The 27,809-nt window shown below is 46.8% G+C and overlaps 1 protein-coding gene across 6 annotated transcripts in view; it reads left to right on the forward strand.

Moving 5' to 3' along the window:
• Nucleotides 1–27,809, forward strand: part of FYN (FYN proto-oncogene, Src family tyrosine kinase) — a 212,155-nt gene that overhangs the window by 133,318 nt on the left and 51,028 nt on the right. For all 6 annotated transcript variants that reach the window (XM_046004797.1, XM_046004796.1, XM_046004793.1 and 3 more), the window contains 2 exons: nt 22,186–22,443; nt 26,331–26,427. In XM_046004797.1, coding sequence (XP_045860753.1) covers nt 22,197–22,443; nt 26,331–26,427 — 344 coding nt within the window. In that variant the 5' untranslated portion in view covers nt 22,186–22,196. The remainder of the gene's footprint in view (nt 1–22,185; nt 22,444–26,330; nt 26,428–27,809) is intronic.

Consider the following 27,809-nt stretch of genomic DNA (forward strand, 5'->3'; position numbering starts at 1 on the left):
TTCCTCGAGTAGAAGTCCTTCCCCACTTCTTTAGCCTAAGGAAATTTGAAGACTCTTTCCTGGGTCTGTTCATTGGTTTCATCTGTAATTATGTAACTGGTGTCCTCCAGTTACTTAACACCTTTAGCTGATGTGTTTTACCAGGCAGGGGCCAGAGGGAGACAAGTGAAGCACTCTCCTGGGGTGCATAATTTAAAGGCACCCAAAAAACAAAAAACAAAATCTCAGTAATCAAGATAAATATCTTAAGGCAATTTTTTTAATCCTGATTACTAAGTCTTTCAGCATCTGTTTATACTGCTCTCGGGGCACGTGCCTCACTCACTTTATCCTAGACCTGGCCCTGGCACCTTTATACAAGAAAAACATAAGAAAGTAATTACTTGTCTGTAGGCTTGATTCTGCTTTTACTTACCCTGTTAGAGAGTTAGTTCTGTCGCTGACTTATTGTCAGCTACATAGTAACAGTGCGTGCTTCTTTAGCCTCCTCATTCTTCGGCAGTTGGGAAACACAAACATGTAACAGGTACTGGGTGCAGATCCCCATTCTTCCCTTACAGGTATGACCGGGCACAGTTGTCTTAAGCAGCCTGTTTTTCCCTGAGTCATGAATGGCTGTGATCGAGTATCTGCCTCCCCGTCCTGCCCAGCTGTCCTGGGCGTTACGACTGGGAGGTCTCCAGGGCTCCTGGGTCGAATTCACTAGGAGCCCACGGGGTGTCTAACTAGCCTAACCACATAGTCCCGACAGTGGCCAGTGATTCCCTTCACTCTCTCCACCTTCTCAGGAAAACTGGGGAGCTAAAAAAAGGTAAAGTTGGAGGCTTTTTCTATTTCACAGAAAAGAGAAATTGGCCACAATCCAAAAGAAAAAAAAAAAAAACCCTTCAAGTAACCAAATAAGTTTTCAGTTTATATGTTGGTTTCTTTCTCTGCCTCACCCCAACATGTGGTGTCCACGTAGAAGTCGAGGCCTTTTAGCCTCCTTTCAGCAAATGACTGAAGACAAAGGAGGAATCTCTGTACCTATATACCCACTCCTCAACCGTCGGGCTTCTGTGCTTGTGGCCCATTGGTCTTACACACTCACACCTCTCTCCCACGTCCGGTGTCGGCCACACACGTTCCAGGCAGCCCAGCACACCAGAGGTGGGGATATCGTCAGCACGCTGAGACCTTCCAGGCACCACCAAGCAAACTGTCTTTCTCTTCCATCGTGTACTCCTTTTCATTACAAACCACCCCCCACCCCCAGTGAGCCTATTTTTAGCAAACAAATAAGTGTTGGGCATATAGGTCTATGAGTAGATGCCTCGCAAGAGTGATTATCATCAGAAAAAGCCACAAGTCCAAAAACTGTTAACCCAAAATGTTGCAAAGCCGTATCCCTCTAGACCACCCAGTTCGGCTCAAAGGCTCAGTGTCTAATCTGGCAGGAAGAGTCCTCCGCTCTTAACCCAGCACAGGCAAAGGAGAAGGTCCTCAGGTGACCTTGCTCAAATGCCTTGGAGATGGGGCCATTGCCAGCATCTGGTGCCTGCTTGGACCAGCGGCCCCAGTACTGGACCACACACCAGTAATGGCAGACTGGCTGTCTCCTGGCCAGCCAGGAAGTCACTGGATGTCCTGGCGCGTGAAGGAGAGGTCGGCATTCAGGTGACTCGGGCCCTATGGGCACAGACAGTGTCATGGGAGAGACTGATGACACTTCATGGAGCCACAGGAGCGATCTGTGTGGAATTAGAATGTGGCTGCCCCAAACCCACCTGTTCCTGATTCCCTCGGAGCTTTCTGATCACATCAGGCCATGAGGACTGTGTCCAAAATGCCAGGGATTTCTGGACAGTCTTCTTGTGGTTCTGAGGAAGCAGTAGAGCTAAATATAACACCCCTTCCGCAGAGATCCATGTGCTGTTCTTCTGGTTATATCATCAGCCTACAGCTTCTGAGAAATCTGTGCTTCGGATATTAGTATTTATGTGACAGTGAGCTTAATTGATGCAAAAATGCTGTCCGACAGGAGTGCTGTAGTTTTAGTAGCCCCTGAAACTGGCTCTTCAATGGTGTGATTCATACTGAGATTTTTAACCTAAGAGTTACACTAAAATCTCCTTTTTTTTTTCTGAGAGTAAACAGTCCTCCATCCTCACCTTCCAACTAATACATTAACAATGTGACTATCATACAAATGTTGGGGTTCCTTTTGAGAACTCTAGGTGGTGGATTCTTTCTTGCGTTGAAACCAAATACAGATCAGGCAGAAATGCAGCTTTCTCCCTTCCTTCTTTTTTTATTGTCTTTTAATTTTTGTCAAAATAATCCATTTTGTTTGTCTACTCAGTTAAACTCATTAAATGTTATTACTAAGCCATGGGGACTAGTTTGGTAGTGTCGCTGGACACCAGTAATGGCAGATTGGCTGTCTCCTGGCCAGCCAGGAAGTCACTGGATGTCATTTGTGCCTGGTATGGAAAGACCAGCCATAACCCCAGGAGAACCCCCAGGCTCCTAAGTGGCCCCTCTCTTTACATACGCACGCCTAGTAAGCCTGCAGTTCCTGAGCACCTACTACATGGCCAGTTAATGGTCTAGATATTATCTACTCATCTGAACTATATGAAATTGATGTTTCCTTTTTTCAGATCAAAGATGGTCAGGTATCAGTAACTTCCTACTAGTAATTAATAGTAGAATGTCAATTCTTATAAACATTGACATAATCCCCATTTTACAGGGAGAAACCAGAATACTTTTATCTACCTACTCAAAATATAAATTCTAACCCTCAGTCATAGCTTTCTACCTTTCTGACACCCGAAGGCAATGAGAAAGGAAGCAAAGAGGAGAGACTTAGAAGGCAACCCATTTTAGAACCGAAGGAGTGGAATTGAAGCCATTAAAAGAAAAATCACTCCTGTCTCTCTCCTCCGTGCTCAAATAATGAACTGCCTGGCCAGGGCCTCTCTGGAGACAGTTGGCTGGGCAGGCGGCAGGCTGCTCCAGTGGGGACCACAGCAGCCTTCAGTGAGAGACAGAACCCTGGGACGGCTGCGGGAAGGAGGCCAAGTCATGCAGAGATGGGCTCTGTGTGGCCTCCCTGAAATCCAACCCAAACTCCGTTTGTATTTACATCATAGCATCATCTTGATTTCCTCCCAACATCACCTCATCGTCTCCCACACATACTGGGTCTTGCCAGAACCCCATGTTATTAGGACTTAATGATTTAAACTAAACAAATTGCCTCCACCCTCAGTACGTTCCGGGGGCTGAGTAACAGGGCAGACTTCAGGTCCCCAGTGGACTCTGTAAACTTGTGCCACCTTGAAGATATTTTTAAACCTTAAAGAACAACAGCCACATGGTAATCGGTACTTTGCCTCAGGGATGTTCCAGTTTCAAAATGGGATTATGGGAATGGACAAACGGAGGGAGGTCATCTGGCCAAGCCGCACACTTTCTCCCCTTGTTCACCCAGAATGGGGAAGGGAGGGATGGTGGAAGCCATTCTTGGCACCAGGAGGAAAGAGGAACCCAAGTGAGGGTGATGGATAAGCCACCATTATACAAACTCCCCGAGTGAGAGCGGACAGAGCAGCAGGAAGTTGGAGAGCAAGCTCACCCCGGAAGGCACACAGCTGCTTTCACTTCTTGAGAAGTTCCTTATCTCACTTTCTATTCATCGTCATTTGGAAAGATCTATGAAAAGCCAAGTTCTACCTAGTGTTGTACTTATGTTGGACTCCGTACACCAAGAATCACAAACGTGGGCGCCCGCGTACAGGCTCACACAGAGAAGAACCATGGTTCCGTACAAGAGCTCAGCCGCCAGCCTTCTTTCCTGAAGCCGCGCCTAGAGGTTTTCTCATTCCTGGCAGGGAATGGCACATTCAGGGAGCACCCTGTCTGGCTGGGTGCTTCGGGGCTTTGTGCGGGAGTTGAGGTGATGGCCGTGCTGACTCCAAGCACCCCTCCAGATGGGTTGGAATTTGCATTGAAGAACACAAGCCCAAACTCGTGTGGCAGTCAGGGCTGACAGAAAGGAAGAAGAGGAAATGACCGTGAAATTTCCCAGATCCTCAGACAGGCTGGCTTTGACCAGGGATCAGCACCCCAAGCATAGTTACTCTCCAGCAGGCTTGTGCCATTTCCTGTCACTCCTCTCCAGTGAGCTTTCTTGTGGCTGGAACCACAAGCTGGGGAGGGACCCAGCCGCAGAGAGAGATCTGAGTTGATATGGTAGGCCTACCTTGATAAGGTCCCAGGCCCTTGCTGTGGAGTAAGGCCCCCACATTGCCTCTAGAACTGTAACAAATACAGATTCCTGGCACTGCCCCAGCCCTGCAGGGACACATACCCTTTGGCTCACATAAGCATGTTTCTTCAGCATGTATGCCTAGAAGTGGAATTGTGACTCAGAGGAGAGACACATCTTCATCTTCACTAACTCATGTAAAATTGTTTTTACAAAGTAATCATAACAATTTGCATCCCACCAGCAGTGTTTGGGAATTCTGTTGGTCCACTTTTTTTTTTAATGATTTTATTTATTTATTTATTTTTGTTTGACAGAGAGAATAGGAGAGACAGAAGGAGAAGCAGGCTCCCCTCTGGGCAAGGAGACCGATGCAGGGCTCGATCCCAGGACCCTGGGATCATAACCTGAGCCGAAAGTAGATGCTTAACCGACTGAGCCACCCAGGCACCCCTTGGTCCACATTTCTTTTTTTAAGATTTTATTTATTTATTTGACAGACAGAGATCACAAGCAGACAGAGAGACAGAGAGGAGGAAGTAGGCTCCCCGTCCAGCAGAGAGCCCGATACGGGACTCGATCCCAAGACCCTGAGATCGTGACCTGAGCTGAAGGCAGAGGCTTAACCCACTGAGCCACCCAGGAGTCCCTTGGTCCACATTTTTATCAGTATTTCGTATCAGCAGACTGAAAATTCTGCCAATAGCATCACTTCTTTATGCTGGAATTACAATAGAGAAAGGAGGGGAGAGAGTTTGGGGTAGGTTTGGTTTGGCTTCTGAATAAATGATATTTTGTTACCTGACCCAAATAAGAAAGCAAAAGCGCTCTGGTACCCAAAAGTGATAAATTGTGTTTGTTTGTTTGTTCCGCCATGGGAAACAGAGCCAAACGTGAAAAAGAGGAATTTAGTTGAGGCATCATTTTAAGCTGAAGGAGAGTCAGATGTTTGAAAAAATAATGAAAAAAATGGAAAGGAAGATTAACCAGCCAGCATGTTAAGACAGACACGGATTTAAAACAGTTAAGATATGGGTTAAGAAAAACAAACTTTGGAAACAGTTTAGTGGGTTTTGGAAGGCAGGAGTTGATACAAATAATCAATTTTCTATAAGAGATACAGAGATCTACCAATTTTTAGCAACATTTTCATTTTAGCAATGGAACTTATATAGAACATGCAAATCTTAAGACAAAAGCACAATGTGTAGGAAATAAAGAGGGGACTGAGTGGGGAGTGCATCCAGGAAATGTTTGTCCATATTAAAGATAAACCCTGGGGGCACCTGGGTGGCTCAGTGGTAAAGCCTCTGCCTTCCGCTCAGGTCATGATCCCAGGATCCTGGGAACAAGCCCTGAATCAGGCTGTCTGTCGGCAGGGAGCCTGCTTCCCCCTCTCTCTCTGCCTGCCTCTCTGCCTACTTGTGATCTCTGTCTGTCAAATAAATAAATAATAAAAAATCTTTTTAAAAAATAAAATAAAAGTAAAAATAAATAAAGATGAACCCTGGCAGAAACCAAGGGTGTGTATGCTGGCTAGTCACAGGACCTTTCTTCCCCCTCCTGGACTGATGATCAGCATGTCAGGTCAGCCTTTGTCAGAAAGAATTATGACAGAGCTGTTGCCCGGGCTCATTCCAAGTATGGACCATTGTTACTCACCCAGTCAGTTGAGGTGTATTGAACCAGAACTGGGGCAGAGTGTGAAGCCACACTTGGGTCATTGTCACCTGGAATGTATAAGGCCGCCCCATAGGAGCTCAGCATGAGCCCTGGGGACAGGCCAGTTCTGCCTAGTGCTGGGCCAGATTGCTGCTCAGAGCTGCTGAGCGATGACTGTTGCTGGTGGATGGGCAGAGTCTCCATCCTCTGACCATGGTGAGCTTGTAGATGTGAGCAGAACTATCATAGCTAAAATATAAGACATCTTCTGACATTAGCCTGAAGAATGTGTTAGATTACGTAGTCCACACAAAGGTGAGGTGTAACCGCCATTTCTGCCAAAAGACATTCCTGTTTGGCTTGATGGAGTAAACTGCCCATGGGTTGGGGCATTTTTGACCTTATACTCACCTGCACCCCTACCCCTAGCTCCTTCTTGGGGCTCCTCTTGTGGACAACAGAGGTCATCAGTCCATTGTTGCATATTAGCCGTTATATGCCCTTTTTAGTGAACAATTGTTATCTTTTTACAGATGTCATACATTGCTGGTGTGTAGCTATCTCCACTGTTGTCTGTCCTTGTCATGTTTAGGCAGCCATCGCAGCTGCACATCTCCCACTCCTACCAGCCCCCAAAGATCCTGGGCTGCTTTTGTGACAGGGCTCTCCGAAAATGTAACTTACACAGTCCCACAGTCAACTGCCTGAGCGGCAGTCTGGTTTTAGATCTGTATTCTCCCTTGCAACAGATGCTACAGTGTTGCCATAGTTGGGGATGAAATACAAGGTATGAATTAGGCATAGACAGGTAGCTAGAATGGATGGAGTTGTTTGTCCAGCTGAAGAAGTCACATCTTACCCCGATGCCTCCGTCCAATTGTGTGCAGTCTCTTCCCACTCTTGGCTTCACTGTCTGGCCTCCCCATGCTTCTCCTCTCCCTACCCCATTTCAGTATGTGTCTATCAGGACCCAGTTCCACTCCCACTTAATACTAAGTATCAGCTAGAAAATGTGCAGATACTTTAGCCTATGAGCACGTGGTTAAGATTACGTCTTAGATTCAGCCACTTGTGGGTTGAAATCCAGCTCAGCCTCGCTGTGGGGCTTTAGGCAAGTCACTTGCCCTCCCTCTGCGCATTCCCCCATCTGTAAAATGCTGCCGATGATAACGGTACCCCGTTCACAAGGCTGTTGACGCTGGTGGAGGATCAAAGGAGAGTGTTGACTTGTCGTACATGGCACCGGCTGCAGGCACGGGAGTGGGCGCTCGGTAACATGAACGTGTAGCTGTTTATGATCTGGCTTCATCTCCAGCGACCTTCCCAGCTACATATACCCATCCCATTAAATTGTAAGCTCCTTTTAAGCAGGAGCCGGGCCCCTTCCCTCTGAGAGCCTTGCAAGCTGCCTGGCACGTATTTCAGCGCTCTATAAACCCAGGAACAAATGCAGAAAGCCCCACGGCACCGTGCCCAGCCACACGTCTGTCCTCTCGTGTATGCTTCCGCCCCCTCCTCATCTGGGCCAGGTACATCACGGCGGCTGGCCTGGATGAATTCAGACCCCTCAGTGCTCCCTCCTCAACCCGGGTCCAGATTTGAGGGGCTCCCTCCTAAGTACATATAAGCTCCTCCCAGGCTGGCCCTTGGTTACTCGACTCCATACCCACAACCCTTTGCACAGCACCTGTCACAGAGAGAGGTTCAAAATACGTTTACCGAAGGGAGGCTAGAGGTAGGCCTGGATGTAAAGAAAGAGATAAGAATGCAAGGAAAATGAAATCGTTGAAAACGGGTGATTTGTTACTATGGTGATTTCTGAGTAACTTTTATTGGGGAGGGTGGGGGATGTTTCTTTGTCCTTCTTATTGTTTTCTGTGTAACTTCCTCATCTCCAGCAACTCAGGAGAACAGCTGTCCCTGGCAATGCTAGGAAAGACTCAGAGTTGGAGGCTCTCAGTGAGGAGGGGGAGGACCCCAGCAGGTCTCGAGTACCTGAGCTGTGTGCCGTGTGGAAAGTTGTTCTTCACTTTAGCAGCAAAGAGAAGAGGAGGGCGTGGTCAGGTCTTCTGAAAACTGCAGTAAGAAAGGACATTTTAGGCCACGGTGCAAAAAAATAAAATAAATGCCGTAGGCTATAGCAGTACCTAGCTCCTGTCACATCATTAAAACTCCCATAATACTCATGGTCTGGGCTCTGGCCATGGTAGAGGGATACCTGAGCATTGATGGCCAAACCGGACAGCTGGGTCACATTACTCCGTGGGTCCTCGTGATTCATAACAGGTATCTGGGGCTATGAGGAGTGGAGAGTTCTGTGCCTGTTTATAGACTCAGTTCTGCTTGAGTGTATACAGGAAGGCTCTGGGCTCCTTCAGGAGTGTTAGGCTTGCTATGAATGCTTAGTCCTCCTGGCTGAAGCTTGTTACTCGACGGAGAAGGAAACCAGGCTCCACAGAGTCAAGTGATATGTTCTGGGCCACATGGCAACCCCCAGGTTTGTCCCAGGCTATGCTACTGCTCGCAGAGCTTCTCCAATCCAGGAGCCTGGTACCCCAGCACTGAAATGTCCTGGAGACCTAGGAGCCAGTCCTATGCTGAAGACCTGTAAGGAGAAGAACACTTCAAGAGCACTTTCAGCCCTAGTGCAAAAACTGTCATAATGGTAGGACACAGCGGTGCCCAGGTCCTGTCACACCATTAAATCTCTCATTCTTTGATCTTTTCAAAAAATATGGAGAAAATGGCCAGGAGCAGAACATGCTTCTCAAAAGGGAACCCTGAGGAGTAGAAAGAGGGTGTGACTGCCTTCGACACCGATCCTGGTCCCACTGACTGCGTGACACCGAACGAGTTAACTTAAATTCTGTGAGCCCAAGATTCCTTAACTGTGGAATCCCCTTGCGAGGTTGTTCTGAAGATTAAATGAAATACCACATGTGAAGTGCCAGGCTCAAAATAAGTTCTCAGTAAATGGTAGCTCTTGTTAACAAGTTGTTATTGTTGTCCTGCTAGCCGGCCTCAGTACAAGTTGAACTGTCAGTATCAAAGGAGGTCAGAAGCTCTTATTGGTCTGAGAGGCTATAGGGGAAGAAACCAAATAAGTGACCAGTAGAGCCACCTTTGACCTCTATGCTGGATACCCTTCCTTCTTGTGGTAGAGTATAGGCTGCCTGTTATAACAAAAGACCCCTCTCGCTCCTCCTCACAAAAATCCAGTGGCTCCCACAAGACAGGCGTTCATGCCTCTCTCATGTTGGCTCAGACATCCCACCTCTAAGGCAGATGGGCAGCTGTGCTCCGCAAGACCGTCTAAAGCCCAGGGTCCTCCGTCCTGCGATTCTGCCAGTCCCTGTTGGGTTGCCATCCTCTGCCTTGCTGAAGCCAATTCACCAGAACTACATCCACTGTCCAGCCCTTGGAAGGGGGAAGGAGGTTGGAGAGCAACCCACTGTCTTTTGAAGACATGGGCTGGATAGAACAAGTCCATTTTCAGCTGGATGGCTAGGATCAGACATGGCCACACCTCGCTGCAAGGGAGACTAAATGTGGAGCCTTGGGGTGCATAGCCATTGGCTCACTTTGGAGGAGGGGGATGCTCCTCCAAACGCTACCTTTTCTCAGTGATCTGGATTTGGGCCTCGGGGTTGCAAGACTTTGTCCCTTGCCCTTCGGGCCAAGGACAGCCCTATCTGGTACCAGAATCGGCAAGGGGATGCCCTGCTGTGCGATCTTCTTTAAGAAGATAAACCCCAAGTTCAATGACCGTGCAAGACACTCTAAAATTCCCACTCTGCCGCATTCACATGCCAGGTGAAAAGTCACTATTGAATTGCTTTACCGTAAATTTTATAAGCAGCGGTGTTTACAAAGTGTATGCTGCTATATAAACCACATCTTTCCTTTTCCGATTGGTTAACAGAAACCTGACAGGATTTCTATCTGGTGCCAAGTAGGTCATCATCGAGTGGCCCAGCAACACGTGTTCCTCCCACACAGAATGGCCACAGTTTGTCATTTTTACGTGCTGTTGGGAAAGCATCACGGTCTGCCTTCAGTGGGCCCCACGTTCTCTTCCTCTTACTTATCGTTAATTTCCTTGGGTCTCTGCGGACTCTCAGCTCGCGATCGTGAGTACAGGCCTCTTGTGAAAGCTTTCCTCACGCAGCCACCACGGAGTCAGCCGACCTGGGCTCACTGTGGGTAAGCGAAGTAAGCTCGAGGGAGGGCAGAGACAGTCGTCACTCCCTTCAGGCACGGAAGTGGTAGGAGGAGGCTGGCGAGAGTCCCCAGCCTCTGTGTTTCCTTTGTTCCCCTCATCACTGTCACTGTTGTTCCTTGTCCCAGTAAAGGCCATAGAGTTAGGGGCGTGTTTTCTGAAGGCCTACTTCATCAGCATTCACACCAAAACAGCTGCCAACAAGCTTTGAAATTCAAAACCAATGCAAGGGATGCAGAAGTTAAGGATGGGAGTGTTGCTGATTCCTTGACAAAGTGCCAACAGAAAGATCAGGGGAAGTGGGGGGGGAGGGGGCGGGCCTTCACGTCAGTCTTCAAAGAAAAGACATCTGCCTCAGCCCCAAAAACAGAATGCAAGTGGCTTCACAACCAAATTCTCAGGGCGGTGGATTTTGATGCGCTCTGACTTCATAACCAGATAAGTCAGTGGAAAGGGGGTCTCATGGGGACAGGAACACAAACATGAGCTCGAGGGCAAAAAGAAGAAAAGTAAAATTTCCTTATTCAAAATCCATTCTGTTTCTTTAAAGGAGTAGATCTTCTTGACTGGAACTGATGAATTAAAGGGAAAAAGAATTCACTGTTTTCTGAAAGGATGGGGCCACATTTGCAGAATCATCTGGCGAGGAACCTCCATAGAGAATAGAAAGATTGGCAGAGGGTTTTTGTTTGGCCTTGGAGAGTGAACCTCCTCAGCGTTCATTCTCCACACTGGCAGGCAGGGGGCATTGATGACGCCTGTTCACGCACCTGCTTTGTGCTAATGTGCTTTCTTGTGGCCCCGCTGGTGACACCCCCATCCTTGGGTCCTTGGCCAGTTCAGCCCAGAAAGCCAGTCTCTACCACTGTGGCCCAGATGTGACACTAACTCTCTTCCAGTTCGTGAAAGGAAGCCTACAGTTTTATTTTTGTTTTCCTCTGGTTGTTTTTATACAACACGGCCAAGGAGAGTAGAAAGATGTTTGAACAAACATCAACATTAGGAAGGAGCATCTTTATTGAATCTTTTATGTTTCTGGAAAATTTTAGGTCGCATAAACCAATGTTGGTTACTCCTCTGTGCCCTGCTTGGAATGCACCAGATTCTAAGGACTGGGGGATTCTAGGCAAAGTCAAAATTCACCTCATCAAAATCCAGGCCGAATACCCCAACAGGAAAGGGTGAGGGCAAGAAGAGGAGAAGTGAGAGAAGGGGATAGAATTTTTCTGCCTGGTGCCCTGAGCAAGTCCCCTTGTCTCCACCAACACAAGCATCCAAAGAACAGAAGTGTTTTGCTTCATTCTCCCCAGCTCCTTAGGGTCATGCCAGTGTGTGGTCTCCAGGCCCTTGCTCACAGAGAGGTCTTGCAGATTCCTTAGTAACCTGAACTCCTTGGTTATATTCCAACGTCGACTTGTTCAGAATACGGTCATTCTGACTTTATTGGGTTTCCCCAGGTACCTTGGAGTTTGGGACCTGAAGGTTTTTAAGAACCCGCTAGTCCAGCCACCTAACTTCTGGTTCTGGTATCATAGATTCTACAGACACTTGCTACCTACATGGTCCTCTGAGCTATTGTGTGTCATGGCTTTGCTTAATCTGTGGCCTTCATTAAATTTTTGTGGCCACCCATCTGGGTGCATTCGCCACCCCTCCCAGCGCTGCTCCCTCACTGCGCACTGCCCAGCACCGATGTTAGAAAGACTCAGAAACCTCTCTGCCCTAGGGGCACCTGGGTGGCTCGGTCACCTTAGCAGCCGACTCCTGATTTGGGCTCAGGTTCCACACTCAGTGGGCAGTCTGCTTGAGGATACTTTCTCTCTCTCTCTTTCTCAAATAAATTAATTAACCAAAAAAAAAAAAAAAAGAAAGAAAGAAAGAAAAAGGAATCTCTCTGTCCTTCAGTACCTTTCACCTTTCAAACCTTCCAGGAGGAGAGGTTGCTTCTTAATAGACTTTAGAATCAGTCATTCTCTCTCCCTCTCTTAATTTTTGGAATCAGTCACTTTCTTTCATTCTCTTAATTTTTCAGTTCATAAAGCATGCTTCATCAGTGTATGGTTATATACTTATGTATAAATTTAATCAGCAACTGATAAAATTAAAGGGATTCTTCGTATTTTAAAACAATGATTAATTCTCATAAAAACTGTGCTTTCTCAGTATAGAAAATCTGAGAGAAAAAAACAGAAGAAAGAACAGTCACCCATAGTGTTATCCCTCCCCCCCCCCCCCCCGCCCACAACACCACCAGCAAGCATCTTGGTGTCTTTCCTTCCAGACGGTTTTTTAGGCATTTGTCATAAAGTCACAATCATGTGATCCTTCTTAATATAATATGAGCATTTTTCTGTATTACTGATTATTTTCTGTAAACTTAATTTTTAAAAAAAAATTTTTTTTTTTTTTACTTATTTATTTGACAGAGATCTCAAATAGGCAGAGAGGCAGGCAGAGAGAGAGGAGGAAGCAGACTCCCCGCTGAGCAGAGAGCCCAACGTGGGGCTCGATCCCAAGACCCTGGGATCATGACCTGAGCCGAAGGCAGAGGCTTTAACCCACTGAGCCACCCAGGTGCCCCAAAAAATTAGCTGGTTTTCTAACTTTCAAATTAAAAATAACATGTCACAGGACCTCTTCACATGTCATTTTTCCAAAAAGTGTCTCTTTAGCACAGATTCACAAAGAACAGGCCCATTTTTTAAGTTTTCTTTTAAAAAAATATATGTGGGGCGCCTGGGTGTCTCAGTGGGTTAAAGCCTCTGCCTTCGGCTCAGGTCATGATCTCAGGGTGCTGGGATCGAGCCCCGCATCAGGTTCTCTGCTCCGCGGGGAGCCTCCTTCTCCCTCTCTCTCTGCCTGCCTCTCTGCCCACTTGTGATCTCTCTCTGTCAAATAAATAAAATAAAATAAAATAAATTTTTAAAAAAATATGTAACACTGTCAGATTGGTCTATGAAAAGGTTATACCCTAACTCCAGGTCTTCTATCAGCAATATATGAGAATGGGCATTTAGGGGGCCTCCTTCACTATTGGGTAGACTTCCTTTCGAAGTTTTGTTAATTGAGAAATGAAAGTCTCTCATTAATCTACATTGTATTTCTTTGATTACTACTGAAGGTAACATTTTCCCATAAGTTTCACAAGCCCTTTTTCCTTTCTTTGAATTGCCAATTAACATGCTTTCCCATGTACCTAATCAGAGGGTTTTTTAAATCTATATAAATTCCTTACATATTAAAATATGAACCCGAGAGAATTGAAAACATATGTCCACACAAAAGCTTATGCGTGAGTGTTCATAGCCTCATGATTCATCCAGCCAGGAGGTGGCAACAAGCCAAACGTCGATCTACTGATGATTGGTAAACTAGTCCATCCATACAGTGGAGTATTTTCAGCTATAAAAAGGAATGAAGCACTGATTCATGCTACAAAAGGAATGAACCTTGAAAACGGTGTGCCAGCTGAAAGAAGCCAGTCACAAAAGGCCACATGTTTTATGATTGCCTTCATACAAAACGTCCAAATAGGCAAATCCATAAAGACATAAAACCACTGGTTGCCAGAGGTGAGGCTGAGAAGGGAATGAGTACAGATTCCTTTTGGGGTAATGAAAATGTCCTAGGATTAGTGACAATGGTTTCCTTTGTATATTAAGTATACTTATTAATATATATTAATACTTTATATGTGTAATATATACATATATATTAAAAATATATTTTAAACCACCGAACTGTAAACTTTAAGAGGGTGAATTTTATGGGATGGGAATTATAGATCAATAAAAATAAGATAAAAGTTTAAACCAGTAACCACAAAGGAGCCTTTTTTTCCTCCCAAAAGAGTGGGAGAAGGCCTGAAAAACTATATAATCTGTGCTCTAATTCTTTCTGAACCCTTTGGCATAGACAGTTAAAACATATCCTTGTTTTTTATCAGCATTTCCCTCTTGTCTTAACCCTGAGGTCTGAAGTGCAGTGAGCATAAGAAGAAAATGTTCTCCCTTTCTTTTGGAGCCTTTCCACGATCTGGTGTTAAAACCTCATTTGGCCATTTGGGTTTGGGGATGGTTCCAGCTCTTCATTGGCTGCAGTGTTAAGTCTCACCATCGGGGTCTAATGCTTCCATTTCTTTTTTAAGTACTTTTGACTCTCCGGGCATCGGGGAATGGAAGGTTTTAGAGAAGGGAAAAGAGAACATGCTGCAGGCAGTGAACCGCTGCTTCTCGGCGTGGGGGTCATTTGAACAAGACAAACCAGGCGGGGGAGCCAAAAAATCTTCTAGGTGCCAGGAATGTGGGGTTTTTTTTCTTAAAGTGATGTGATGTTTGCGAGAGTGATTTATGTGAGTTCATGTAAATATGAGCTGTGCGCCACGGAACAAGATCCGTGGTCCTAGTCCTCCAGAGGACCTTGCAGAGTCACACACAAATGACCATCCAACACCACCTCTTGTTATTTTCAAAGGAAAGCTTTGATTTGCTTTTTAAATAGGCTCCGTTCTCCCACTGTTGCATGTGGCTGGTGTCTGCCCTGTATGCGTTCTTGTGTCAAAATCAGTCTTTTCACCGCAAAGATGTGACATTTTCTTGTTGGGGGTGGGGTGCTCTCCCAAGGGTAGAAATCTGTTATTTTGTGCTTGAAGGAGGCCTTGTTTGTGCTCTGTTTATACGGTAAATATGTTCCAGTAAGTTTTGCCTGTAAAGCAAATTCTGCTTTAAATGCAGCCGCCAAGCTCACTATACCAAGGAAACCAGTGCTCGCTCCTTTGTGGTGTACATCAACACTCACCACATCTAGGAAATAGCAGGAAACTAGGGGGAACGTCAGTGCCGTTAGCCCAAATGTTCATTAAGACTCTACACCACATGGAGGACGCCAGTGACTCAGCACGCCTGGCATGGTCCCAGCACGCTCACAGAGCCCATGGTCTGGGTGTGGGCAGGGTGTGAATGTGGGGGTGGGGGTGAGGTCCAGTCCCTGATGTCAGGGCCCCCATTAGTCATACACATGAAGCTGGCCTCTAGGGAACTAGGGGGCCATCCCCACAGGCCCCTCTGACCACATATCCACAGCCTTGCCTGGACTGGCCAAGAGTCCTTGGGTCAGGAAGCAACTCTGGTCCACAGGCTCCATGTTCCAGCCACGGAATCAGTCTGGCTGGCTTCACATCCTGTCTCCATCCCGCACAGAGCTGGGGACAAAGTCTCAAACCTCTCTTCTCCTCTGTTGTCAAATGAGGGGAAAGCATGATACTTCTAAGGACTGTCATGAAGGTCGAGTGACATAGGATGTTCCAGTACATAGCATAGTGCCCGGTGTACGGCGAGCCCTCGTTTAATATTAGTCGTCACTATCAAGATTGGAGCGTTCCCCTTAGTGGTGCCCATTCCACAAAAGCAGTATTCACTTTCTCTTGCTGTGTAACAAATTACTACAAATAGAGCAGCTTAAACAGCCCCCGTTGATTAGCTCGCAGTTCTGAGCGTCTGGGCATGGCATGGCTGAGCCCTGGGCTCCCAAGACTGCGTTGGCCAACAGCATTCTCCTCCGAAACCTTGACCAGGGAAGAATCCATTTCCAGGTTCTTGGCCTACTTCAGGTCCTTGTGGTTGTAGGACTGAGGTCCCCATTTCTTTGCTTTCTGCCAGCAGGGGGCTGTGTTCAGTCCCTAAAGGCCGCCCACATTTCTGGGCCACATAGCTCCCCTCTGCCAGGCCAGCAGGATAGAACATCCCTGGGATGCCTCTTAGACTTTGTATCTACTTCAGAGAGAGCCCAGTCACTGTCAAGGGCTCACTTCATGAGGTCACTTCCACCTGGGATCATTTCTCCTTGTTGAAGTCAGCCATGCCAAGTGAAATAGCCTGATCGAGGGAGTGATTATCCCATCAGTCCTAGGGATGATACGGGGTTTGTCACAGCAAGGGCAGAAATCCGGGGCTTACCTTGGAGTTCTGCCTACCACACCACCTTTTCAGCAAGGCACAGATTTTCACTCCTTCCTTCCATTTGGCAGCAAAGAAGCAGAGTCCTGTGTATTCTTCTTTTATAGCCAGTCTGGGACCACTGGCTGGGCCCCACACCAATACCGTATGTGGTTCAGGCCTCGTGTATTGACGTGCCCAACATCCCATCCCAGCTGTGAACTTTTCCCGGCCTTGGGATCTTGGAGAGTGTCTGCATTTCCAAGATGGTCCAGTGTGGTCCTGCTTTCTCTCTGGCCTCCCCAGCCAACAGTGGCCCTTCTGTCCAGGGTGTCCCCAGAAGACAGCACCACCCCTACTCTCTTGTGGGGTGTCAGGACCCAATGTCTTCCAAAGAGGAAAGTCCCATCAAAAAGGATTGAAAGTGCTGGGAAATTTGGGTGACAGGGTCTGTGTCCCAATAGCCCTGCTTCCAACATGGCACTCACATGTCTCAGAACATTCTGCTAATAGCACTTACATGGTGTAAACAAAAGTAAGCCTTCCCTAGACGTTCAGAAGATTTGTTAACTCAATGGAGAATGTAGCTAGATACCTCTGGTGGATTCTTATTTTTTTTTTTTTTTTAGATTTTATTTATTTATTTATTTGACAGAGAGAGAGATCACAAGTGGGCAGAGAGGCATGAAGAGAGAGAGGAGGAAGCAGGCTCCCTGCTGAGCAGAGAGCCCGATGCGGGACTCAATCCCAGGACCCTGAAATCATGACCTGAGCCAAAGGCAGAGGCTTAACCCACTGAGCCACCCAGGCGCCCCTCTCTGGTGGATTCTTATGGCTGTTTCCAATCTGACAAGGATCAAGAACCCCCTGCCGTGGCTCTTCTGCCCAGAAGTCAAGTCATTTCTGATGTGTTGCTGTCACGTCTCTCCCTCTTGCCTCATGTTACTACTGTTGACCAGAAAAGAGTGGTGGCTCATTAAACTACCAGTACTTTCCGTGTTCGCAGAAGTGTATGAGACCATGCCATTGATCTACAATTCAGCTTTAAATTCTTTCTCAGATGTCCCCATCTCGGTTGCTTATGTTTGGTTTCTATGTTCCCTTCCTTGTTCCTTTGCTTTTGTTATGATTTTCACACAAGTAAAAGGGAGACCAGCTAAAGGGGTGGTGAATGGTACAAGCGGGAAACATGCCACATCCCAGTGCAGGCCAGTGGGGCCAGACCTGTCATTCTTCCAAGTCTGTGCTGCCAACAGCCAGGATGGCAACTTATGCCTCAGGGCCCTCACTTCCCCACACCCACCTGGGCTGGTTTCTGAGACAGAAGTGCTCACACTGCTGAAATTAAAATTATTTCTTGTCATTTCACCTTCCCTCCTCCTGCCATCCCTCCTTCCTGCCTGCAAATGTATGTGTCTCAGGAGAAGGTAATTTGCTGTTGCAGAAGACTGCCGGTGGCCTTTCCCCCTTTTGGGTCCCTAGCTCTCTGAACTCTCCTCAGGAGTCCTGCTATCATAGCCTGAGCGGACGGTGTTGCTGTGCTGAGTGGCGTCCAAGGCGATGTGAGCCTACCTGTCATATCTGTGTTTAATGTGCACCTAGCAGCTGGACTGTGGTCCGCGGCATTGCCGGAGGGCAGGTGTGTTCAGCCGGACTCATTCTGGATCACAGTAGCCTGTGCCCGGAGTCGGGGATAGAGTCCATCTTTCATGTCAGCTTCCATCCACCACACGAGGGCATATGCGAAGGAGGACTCTGGGGCCACGTGCGGTACAGCCCGAGACAGTGCCGCGATCAGTTGATGGCGTCTGCCGTGCTCACAGGAACAGGGTGTGGTGGTCCTCAGATTCTCTCTTGGACAGCTCTCTCCTGAGCTGCTTAACGCTGCTGGCACATACAAGATCACAGGCCTAAAGAAATTTTATGTAAATCCGGTTTTCCCTGCGTAATAGAGAGCCCTTCGGTTTTGCCAAAGGACTGAAGAATGGTGGGGAGAGGGGGACCTTCAGGGCTATAACTCCGACACCTTGACCACAGTCACAGGATCTTACTGGTCAAAGCGCTTGTCCATCAGTTTCCCTAGGCACAGCCCCATGGAGAGAAGCATGGCCATGAGTTCATGGCGCAGGATTTACTCGTCAGAGTGATGCCAAGGTCCCACCTTTGGAACGGCGTTATCCCGTGTTTCCCAGGGCCCCACAGATCTCGGCAGGTACATCAGTACATCTCGTGTTCATAAGGGACCTAGAGCATTGGCCGTAAGTGCCACACCACAGAACTGTGCATAAAAAAGGATGTTTTTATTTTAACTCGAGTGCTTAGAAGTTTGTCTCATGGCAGGGAGCCTGAAGTCACGTTGGGTACAGCTCACAGAGCGGCTTCTGACTCTTCTGTCAGGAAATGGTTAGTCTGACCACCCCAAGTGGGAGGAAGAAGACCACAAGTTCTTACACAAATATTTTCATTGTGATTAACTTTTAATGTCTTGAGCCTGCATTGACTGATTTATTTCAGTTTCTTTGTCAACCAAGGGAAGAAAGGAAGCCAAGACCTGTCCAAAAACATTTCTTACTCAAAACTGCAAATGTGGGACGCCGGGGTGGCTCGGTGGGTTAAAGCCTCTGCCTTTGGCTCAGGTCATGATTCCAGGGTCCTGGGATCGAGCCCCACGTCGGGCTCTCTGCTCCGCAGGGAGCCTGCTTCCTCCTCTCTCTGCCTGCCTCTCTGCCTAGTTGTGATTTCTCTCTGTCAAATAAATATTAAAAAAAAAAAAAAAAACTGCAAATGTGTGTAGTGGGGACAGAGCTGTCCCTTCCACAAAAGAGAATTGTTTCCTCCAAAATGATTTTGACTGAGTTTTGGGTTTTTGCAGTGTAATCGTTTAACAAATATTTATTGAGCTCCTACAGCATGTAGCACCGTTCTAGACCCTCAGGATGCAATGCTAAAACCAAGCCAGAAAATAATCCCTGCCCTCAAGGAGCTTATTATCTGTTTCCTTTCATTATTTCATAGCTGTACAGATGGTGTTAGTTGTTTATTCCAGTGGTAATACTTTTTCTTGGTGGATTGTAAAAGACGAGTTTTTTTCTTAGTTTGGTTAGATATAAGGTCCTGCTTCCAGTGGGTTCTGATGTGTCATTTTTGTTCTGTTTTGTTGAACTTGAAAGAGTAGTTCATCATGAGAGTTCTCATTGGCTTAGATTCTTTTTTCTCTACCACAGGGAACACGCTTCCAGGGGAGACTCAGCATTTTATACCGATCTTTAAAACTGTGTCCTTCTCCCTAGCCTGCCTGTTCTCCTAAGAAAAGCATTGTGAATTGCATATCGGTCACACATATAAGGGAAATAGCTGTTAGATACTGTTTTGAAGAAATGGATGTAGATCTCTTTCTCCTCCGTTAATCAGAATTTCTCAACCTCGATGCTCTTAACATTGGGGGCCAGTTAATTCTTTGCTGCTGGAGGTTGTCCTGCATGGTACTTGTTTAGCAGTATCCTTGGCCTCTACTGACTAGGGACCAGTAGTGCCTCTTTTCCCTGAGTTGTGGCAACCAAAAGTGTCTCCAGACATTGCCTGTTATGTCCCTTGGTGGGTGCGAGAGGAGTAAAAGTCAGCCCCAGCTGAAAACCGCTGGTGTCGATAATGTGACACTGTGATTCATTTCTCATAGCTTCTGATTACAGTAGATCAGTGAAATCCCTGAAAAAGGCACCTGGAACAAGAACATCTTCTGTCCGGCCTTTGTGGGAGCTCAAAGCAACTTTGTGTCATGAAGGAGTTAATATAAAGTAATCAAGATATTTCTCAATCCTGTGAAGCAATACCCACAACAAATGATGAAATTCCTTCAATACATCATGCCTTGGACATAGTTTGCCTTTCCTACTGGAAATTGGTTAAAATGGCATTTATCTACCATAAGTTAGAGGGCATGTTGGACCCAGTATATTGTAAGTTAATCTTGAATGATTTACGCGTAAATGTGTTCCAGATTGGGTGATCTCAACTCAGGCAGTGGGCGGCTCGTTTCCAGATGTTTCCATTCTCAGGAACTGACATTGAATTCCATAAGTATTTATTGAAATGTGTAATGTAAGAGGACATTAGAGCAGTCTGATGCTGCTTTCATGTCCCTTTTCCCCAGAAAGGGCGTGCTCAGAACAGTGCTCCCCACCAAGAGTCTCTGTATCTGATATGACGTTCCCCACTTTGGATTGCAAGATACTAAGAGCAACTAGTGCTTTCATTCTTCTTCATAACTGTCTGTTCCTTCTATTCCCGTACCAGCTTTACCCTCCCCAGTGAACACATGTAATTACATATGATGTCGTGCATTTCTTATTTGATCCTTTGGTTCCATACGGACCACTCTTCAGAGTTTTGGAAGGGACATCCATTGCATGTTCTACCTACCCCCATCGACCTGATGGGTATTACAGTCCAAAGTACAATCATTTAACCAACTTAACCTTGTATTTCTGAATCCTCTTGCTTTCTCACATTACCAATAGATTAAAAAAATGCATGGTCAACTGCTGATGTAAGTTGCTGAGAGAAGGGTTGGTCTTGGCTGCAGAGAGAAAGGGTGACAGAGAAACATCCTGGGCTAGAGAATTCTCCTTCACTCATCTGATTGTCTATATTGAGCACCTACTGTGTGCCAGGCACTGGCATTATAGCTATGACAAAAGTGGACAGTTTTCCTGGAACCCACAGTCCACTGGACCTTGAGATAAGTGGGCAAACCATGTTTTAATGGTTTATGGTGCCATGATGGGAGAAATCAAGATGCCAGGGGAGCACTTAGAAAGAGCATCACCCCAGCCTTGGAAGGTGGGTATGGGGATCAGAGAAGACTTTGCAGAGGAAGCAGTGTCTTACCTGGAACATGAAGGGTATGTTGCACTGCAGGAAAGAATGTTCCAGGCCACATTCCAAGGCCTAAAGGAAAGCAGAGAAAACTGAACCTTTAAGTAACTGAGAAGTTCAGCATGTCTGGATAGTGGAGTGTGAGACGGGGAGAGTGAGAAGTAAGAAGGAAGCAAATAAGTTTGCTTCCCAGGATTCTGACTTGAGCAAGTCAGTCATTGATGGTGGCATTTTTACAATAAACACAGAAGTAGGTTGGAGGAGGGTGGGGTGACAATGACCTGAGTTTTCACTAACTCTGGAACTTGAGATTAATTTTTTTTTAAATATTTCTGAAAGATGTCAAAAGCTAATGGAAATTTGGAAAGTTAATTAGCAGCTGAAAATGATTTTGTTACTGTAGGCTATCATGACATCCTGCAAATATACCCAGACCTCTTAGTTTCTACCAATTTTATTCTATTTTTTAATTTTTTTAAAGGTGGGGAGAGGCAGAGGGAGAGAGAGAGAATCTTAAGGAAGCTCCACCCCTAGCCCAGAGTCCAGTGTAGGGCTCGATCTCACAACCTGAGATCATGACCTAAGCCAAAATCAAGAGTCAGACATTTAACCAACTGAGCCACCCAGGCGCCCCTAATTGTATTTTTCATCCAGCAAAGATTTCTTAATTTTGATACTTATCATCTGACTGCTTAAAATTCACCAGGTGTGTGCCTGAATAATGGGCATCCATGAGAAAAGAATTATGACAAGCTGTTCAGGGGCTGTTTTCTGGCTTTTCCAGCACTCCTCCACCCTCTTGCTTGGATTTTTTTTTTTTTTTTTTTTTTTTTGCCATAATGGGGGTTTTATTCTAATATTGCATGGACTCACTTTGTAGAGCATACATTATCCTTTTAGATAACTAAAGAAAAGCATAGTACGTGGTCTTGGGCTATCTTTAAGCAGGTTCGTAATGTTCGAGGACTTTAAGGGGTGCAGGCCTCATTTGAGGACATCGCTGCCTGGTGACCATATTCTGTGTGGCTTCTGTCACCCTGAGCACAGGGGGAACGAGTATGATTGTCAAGTTAAGGCCATGAGATCGCTTCTAACCATCAGCCCTAGCCACTGCCTTTCCTCCTGTCCCTTTTAGGCCTGAAATAGCCAAGGGCGAGGCTTATAAATGATTCCTTTTTCATCCAGCAGCCCAGCAGCTACCGAGCATCCAAGTTCACGTGGCTCCCTTTTGTTTTCGGCAGGAATTTAGATAATGGGCTGTGTGCAATGTAAGGACAAAGAAGCAACAAAACTGACGGAGGAGAGGGACGGCAGCCTGACCCAGAGCTCCGGGTACCGCTATGGCACAGACCCCACCCCGCAGCACTACCCCAGCTTCGGCGTGACCTCCATCCCGAACTACAACAACTTCCACGCAGCTGCAGGCCAAGGACTCACCGTCTTCGGGGGGGTGAACTCTTCGTCTCACACCGGGACCTTGCGTACCAGGGGAGGAACGGGTAAGAGTGGAGCTGTTCTGCATTCTTTTGTCAACTGAACATTCCTGTTCCAGGCCGCTCCCTTTGACTGCCGCTTTAACATTAAGTTTTTCATCAGTCTCCACCTCTCCACTGCCAGGTGAAGGGCTCTTAAAACAAAAACAAAAAGGGGCGCCTGGGTGGCTCAGTGGGTTAAGCCGCTGCCTTCGGCTCAGGTCATGATCTCGGGGTCCTGGGATCGAGTCCCACATCGGGCTCTCTGCTCAGCAGGGAGCCTGCTTCCCTCTCTCTCTCTCTCTGCCTGCCTCTCTATCTACTTGTGATCTCTCTCTGTCAAATAAATTTAAAAAAAAAAAGAAAAATCTTTAAAAAAAAGAAAAAAAAAACAAAAACAAAAAAACAAAACAAACAGGATTTGATGGACAAATGAAATGCTGGCTTCAGTGCTCGCTTCGGCAGCACATATACTAAAATGCTGGCTTCAGTCATGGGAGGTGCCCCCAGGTTGCCGCTCTGGGAGGATTCTGCATGGGTTAGGAGACACAGAACTGGCTCTAAGGTACTCCAGGCCAATCGGTGGTCCCAGCCGTGGCTGGCTGACTCAGAGTAACTAGCAGCTTTCTCAGAACACTGAGATCTTTTGAATCAGAAGCTCTGGGACTGGATCTGAGACTGTTACGTTTTAAGTCCTCTAGATATCGGTGCACTTTCCTCCTCTCCCCCAGCTAAGAGCCACTTTGCAGGCGGTAGCACCTTCTCCCTCATCTTCCTAATCGCCAGCCTGCCTGTCACCTCCCAGCCAGTGGGGACATTTGGCAGCATTCATTTTGGGCCATTCATCCTCAGTAATGCTCTTTCTGATCTTCCCATCATCTTCCATGTGACGGAGTTTATCAACCCTCAAGTGTATCGTGATCTCTTGTATCTTAAAATCAAATCTTATGTATCCTTAAGGACTCCTTTTCTCTCTCTTTTTTTTTACGTTTCCTTCCCTTTCCCACCATGACGCTCTGTTTTACTGCCATGTACACTTGCTGACTTAGCTAATACTTTGTAAAATATCTGGCATGCATGCTCAGACATATGTTTCGCAGAATATTTGTAAGTTCTCTCGTGCATCCTTCGCCTTCCAAATCACTCCCAGCACGTGAATCATGGTAACTAGATATTTGACGTTATTTGTTCCAAAACTGTTTTGTTTATTAGAAAAGTTTAAAGAAATATACATCAGCCATTATGCTCTTGGCTCATCTGGGAGCAGAAGTCTTTCATGAGGACCCACTGGGCCTTTTTACCTAGGGGCTTGGCACTGCTGAGACATTAGCAGGGTTTTCGTTTTTTTGTTTTTCCCCTCTGCATGCCACACGGCAGGGTAGTTCTATCCAGGGGATCTGACCCAGAGCTTTAGGCACCATATCATTGTGTTGTAGTGGATCCAACTTTCTCTTTAAAGTAGGCCCCACGTGAGCTAATGAGTGTTAACACACTCACTAATCTTTCCTGCCTTCCTGGAAGGCACCTGGAATGGAGGGAGGAAAGAAAGAAGCATTCTACGGAAGTCTGTCTCTGAGGATGCGGGAGGGGGAAAAAGAGCCAAAAATGCACCAGCACACACTTCCTGTGCCTGCTGAGTTCTCTGCCAACCAGACTGAGTTCTGCTGATGCAGACATTGACCTTGCTCATTCATTCATGAATGTTGGATCTGAATCCCTGTGTCTGTAGGTATCATTCATAAAGTCACTAGAAAGGGAACTTGCCTTGAACATGGGAGTCTACACTGTAGTCAGGGACGACCTTAGTATAAGAGGCCACCTGGTCCCTTTTAAAATTTGGAAGTTAAAACATAGTACTCCCAGGGGCGCCTGGGTGGCTCAGTGGGTTAAGCCACTGCCTTCGGCTCAGGTCATGATCTCAGGGTCCTGGGATCGAGTCCCGCATCGGGCTCTCTGCTCCGCGGCGAGCCTGCTTCCCTCTCTCTCTCTCTGCCTGCCTCTCTGTCTACTTGTGATCTCTCTCTGTCAAATAAATAAATAAAATCTTTAAAAAAAAAAAATAGTACTCCCAAATGTTGGCAGATTTCTCTGCCTTGTATTATTTGGCTTTGTTATATGTGTGTGTCTGTCTCTCCATCACTGTGCTTAGTGCTTTAAGGCCCAGAACAGCGTCTGTGTGCCCCTGTGACCTCCTTTGACTCTCCCCTCCATCCTTAAAAGATCAAAACCCCAGTGAGAACTTACTGGCTGAGCAGGGAAAGAGTGGGAGACTGGAAGTGTCTGTCCTCGTGTGCCTTGTCTTCCACACGATGGAGCTTGGGTTTGTTTTCGAATTATGTAACAAAAGGAATCTGTTAATAGAGTGTTCAGTGAGAACAAGCGTGACTTTACAGGCTTCCACGTCTTTGTTTTAAGCCAGTTTCTAAACTTTCAAAGAAATTGAAAGTTGCCAAGTGAGCCCTGCTACTTTGCATGGTCAGACCTTCTGAATGCCAGTTCTCCCCCAGAAAGTGCCACTTGGGATGGGGTAGAAAAACAAGCCCTGCCTCCTTCTCCTTCAAATAGTTCCACAGGCACATCTGCTCCCTTGGAAGTACTGACATAGCAAAATGGCGGCTTGGTAAAGCTTGGAATCCGTGCTGTGCATTCTTTAGGCCACTAAAGGCACTTTGAAGTGTGCGGAGATCAAAACGAGGAGCCAGAGAGCGGAGAAATGGAATGTGTTAGTTAACGATGGCTGCATAACAACTTACTACAAACTCAGCAGCTTTAAGACAAAGCATATTTAGGACCTCGCCGTTCCTGGGGGTCAGAAATCCAGGAATGGCTTCTCTGGGTCCCCCATTTCAGAACCTCTCACTGGCTGCAGTCAGGGGGTGTTGGCCGGGCTGTGGTCACCTCACAGCCCAGCTGAGAAGGATCTGCTGCCAAGCTCGTGTAGTGCTGGCAGGACTCAGTTCCTCGTTGGCTGTTGGCCAGAGACCACCCTCAGTTCTTTGTCATGTGTGTCTCTCCAACATGGCAGCTTGCTTCATCAAAGTGTTCCGGCCACAGTGGCAACACAGAGAGTGGGCTGGGAAGACAGAAGTTGCCATCTTCTGAAGCCTCGTCACTTAGAAGGCATCCCATCACCTTTGCCATGTCCTCTTGGTTAGAAGCAAGTCACTGGGTTAGCCCACACTCAGGAGAGGGGGAACACCAGGGGGTTGGAATCATGGAGGACTGTCTTGGAATTCTACCCACTATATGAAGGAGGTCCTAAGTCAAATGGGCTGCTGGAGATTTCCTGTTGTTGATAGCAGACTTGTGCAGAGCAAGAGGGACCTCTGTGGGGAGCCCACCAGCTGAGAAGACACAGGGGGGCTGTGAAGAGGAATAAGGCCTACAGATCACTGCAAGGATTGGCAGACTTGTGGCAGGAGAGAAGGCGTCCCCAGGGCAATTGCAGATGCCGAGAGCAAGACATCAGTTGGGGTGAGCATTTGTGAGAGGGTCTTCTCAGTCCCAGGCCGCAGAAGGAGTTTCCTGTTACAGTCTCTGTTACTGTGAGGTCACGGGAGAGAGGGATCTGTTTTACCCTCACCCTAACGTGGGCTCCTGAGAGGAACGGAATCTGTGTCTTTAACTGCCGCAGGCCTCCTCAGATCTGACCTCTAACACTGCTCTTGGTTGTGGACATGATAATAATATCTGTCTCTTCCCGAGGACTTGTTCAGAGATCACACAGTGCTTCCCCTGCAAAGAGCGAGGCATGACTTCAGCCTCACCACCCTGGTTTCATGTTAATTACATCACCGCACCATGTTATCACTGCTGATTAGATGAAGATTTCGAGAATGAGATTTCAGTGAACGATGTCATTTCTTGGAATTAATTTCCCCTTGTGTAATACTCTCTCCCCTTTTGGTTCTCAGGAGTGACCCTGTTTGTAGCCCTTTATGATTATGAAGCACGGACGGAAGATGACCTGAGTTTTCACAAAGGAGAGAAATTCCAAATACTGAACAGCTCGTAAGTTCGGAGAGGGACAGGGAAGTGTGCATGTCTTTCAGATTGAGAAAGGATACTTGTGTTCCCAGTCTGTGCCTTTTTAGTTTCTGAAATGCTAAAAGAACACTTGCTGAATTCATTAATGGGTAACAACTGAACTTGAGACATCAAGAGTTGACGAACCAGTGCAGTATTTCACGGGGCTGGTGTCCAAGGAGCTTTTTGGAAGACACCACAGTCTCAGAGTTGAGGCTTTTGGTTTACAGGTTGGAAAAGTTCCGGTTTCGCCCCTTGTAGATCTGTGTTTTCAGATGATTGGCACAAAGCTTGGCTGTCCACACCACCCTCTCTCTGCCTTGACATGGGTTGTTTGGGGTTTTTTTTGTATTTTGCAAGTTGCACTAGCTGAGCCCTCACTCACAGCCGTCAACAAGTTCCTTCTGTTTTCAAAACTGCTAAATACTCTGATTGGTGAGGCTCTGGAGGCGTTGCCCCATAGTGAAAATTCACAAGTGACTGAAATCTTTGTGAGCAGGAAGGAGAAATGACTTCGCCCACTTGCGAATGACTACAATGTGTGTGTTTTAAATGTGACCCGTAGGAACAACAGTTAAACAGGCAATGTGGACATTCTAAGGGTAAGAATCACTCACTGTAATTCTACACTTAAGACCTATAGAAGAGTAAACATGGTATATATGGTAGTATATATAGGGAAACGTATCTCCCTGTGGGTTTTAAATATTGCCTCTATTAGGTTAAGGCAGCATGCCTGCCCAGGAACTTCTAGCCTCAAAGAAAATGGTGGTGGGAGCTCCCGGCTGGTGCAGTCTGTAAACCATATGCCTCTTGATCTTGAAGCTGTGAGTTCGAGCCCCACATTGAGTGTAGAGTTTACTTAAAAAAAAAAAAAAAAAAAGAGTGTAGCTAGCTCAATCAGTTAGGCATCTAAGTCTTGATTTGGGCTCAGGTCATGATCTCAGGGTCATAAGATGGAGCCCCATGTCGGGCTCTGTGCTGGGCATGGAACCTGCTTAAGATTTTCTCTCTCTGCCCTCCCCCCATCCACTCAAAAAAGAAAAGAAAAGAAAAAGAAAATGGTGATGTCCCCATCAGCAGTCAGGCCTCTTACCCTGTAGCTCAAGTTTTCCTTGTGAGCACTCCCCAGGGACTGGGAAGTCATGCCCCCCCAGGGCTGGGGGCCCACCAGGAAGCCCTATGCCACCAGCTCCACTTGCTGTGTTCTCCATTCCCTGAGCAAACCGTGATGGCAGAAGGACCGGTCAAAGCCTGGCTCCTCAGCTTTCCTGAGAGCTCCAGCAAGAGGAGAGGGGAGCGAGACGGCGCCCCAGAGCATCCCTGTCCTAGGAAAGACAAGTGGTCATTGTAACAGGGAACTCCCT

This window comes from Meles meles, chromosome 5 (genome assembly GCF_922984935.1).
Source record: "Meles meles chromosome 5, mMelMel3.1 paternal haplotype, whole genome shotgun sequence".
Classification (NCBI taxonomy): domain Eukaryota; kingdom Metazoa; phylum Chordata; class Mammalia; order Carnivora; family Mustelidae; genus Meles; species Meles meles.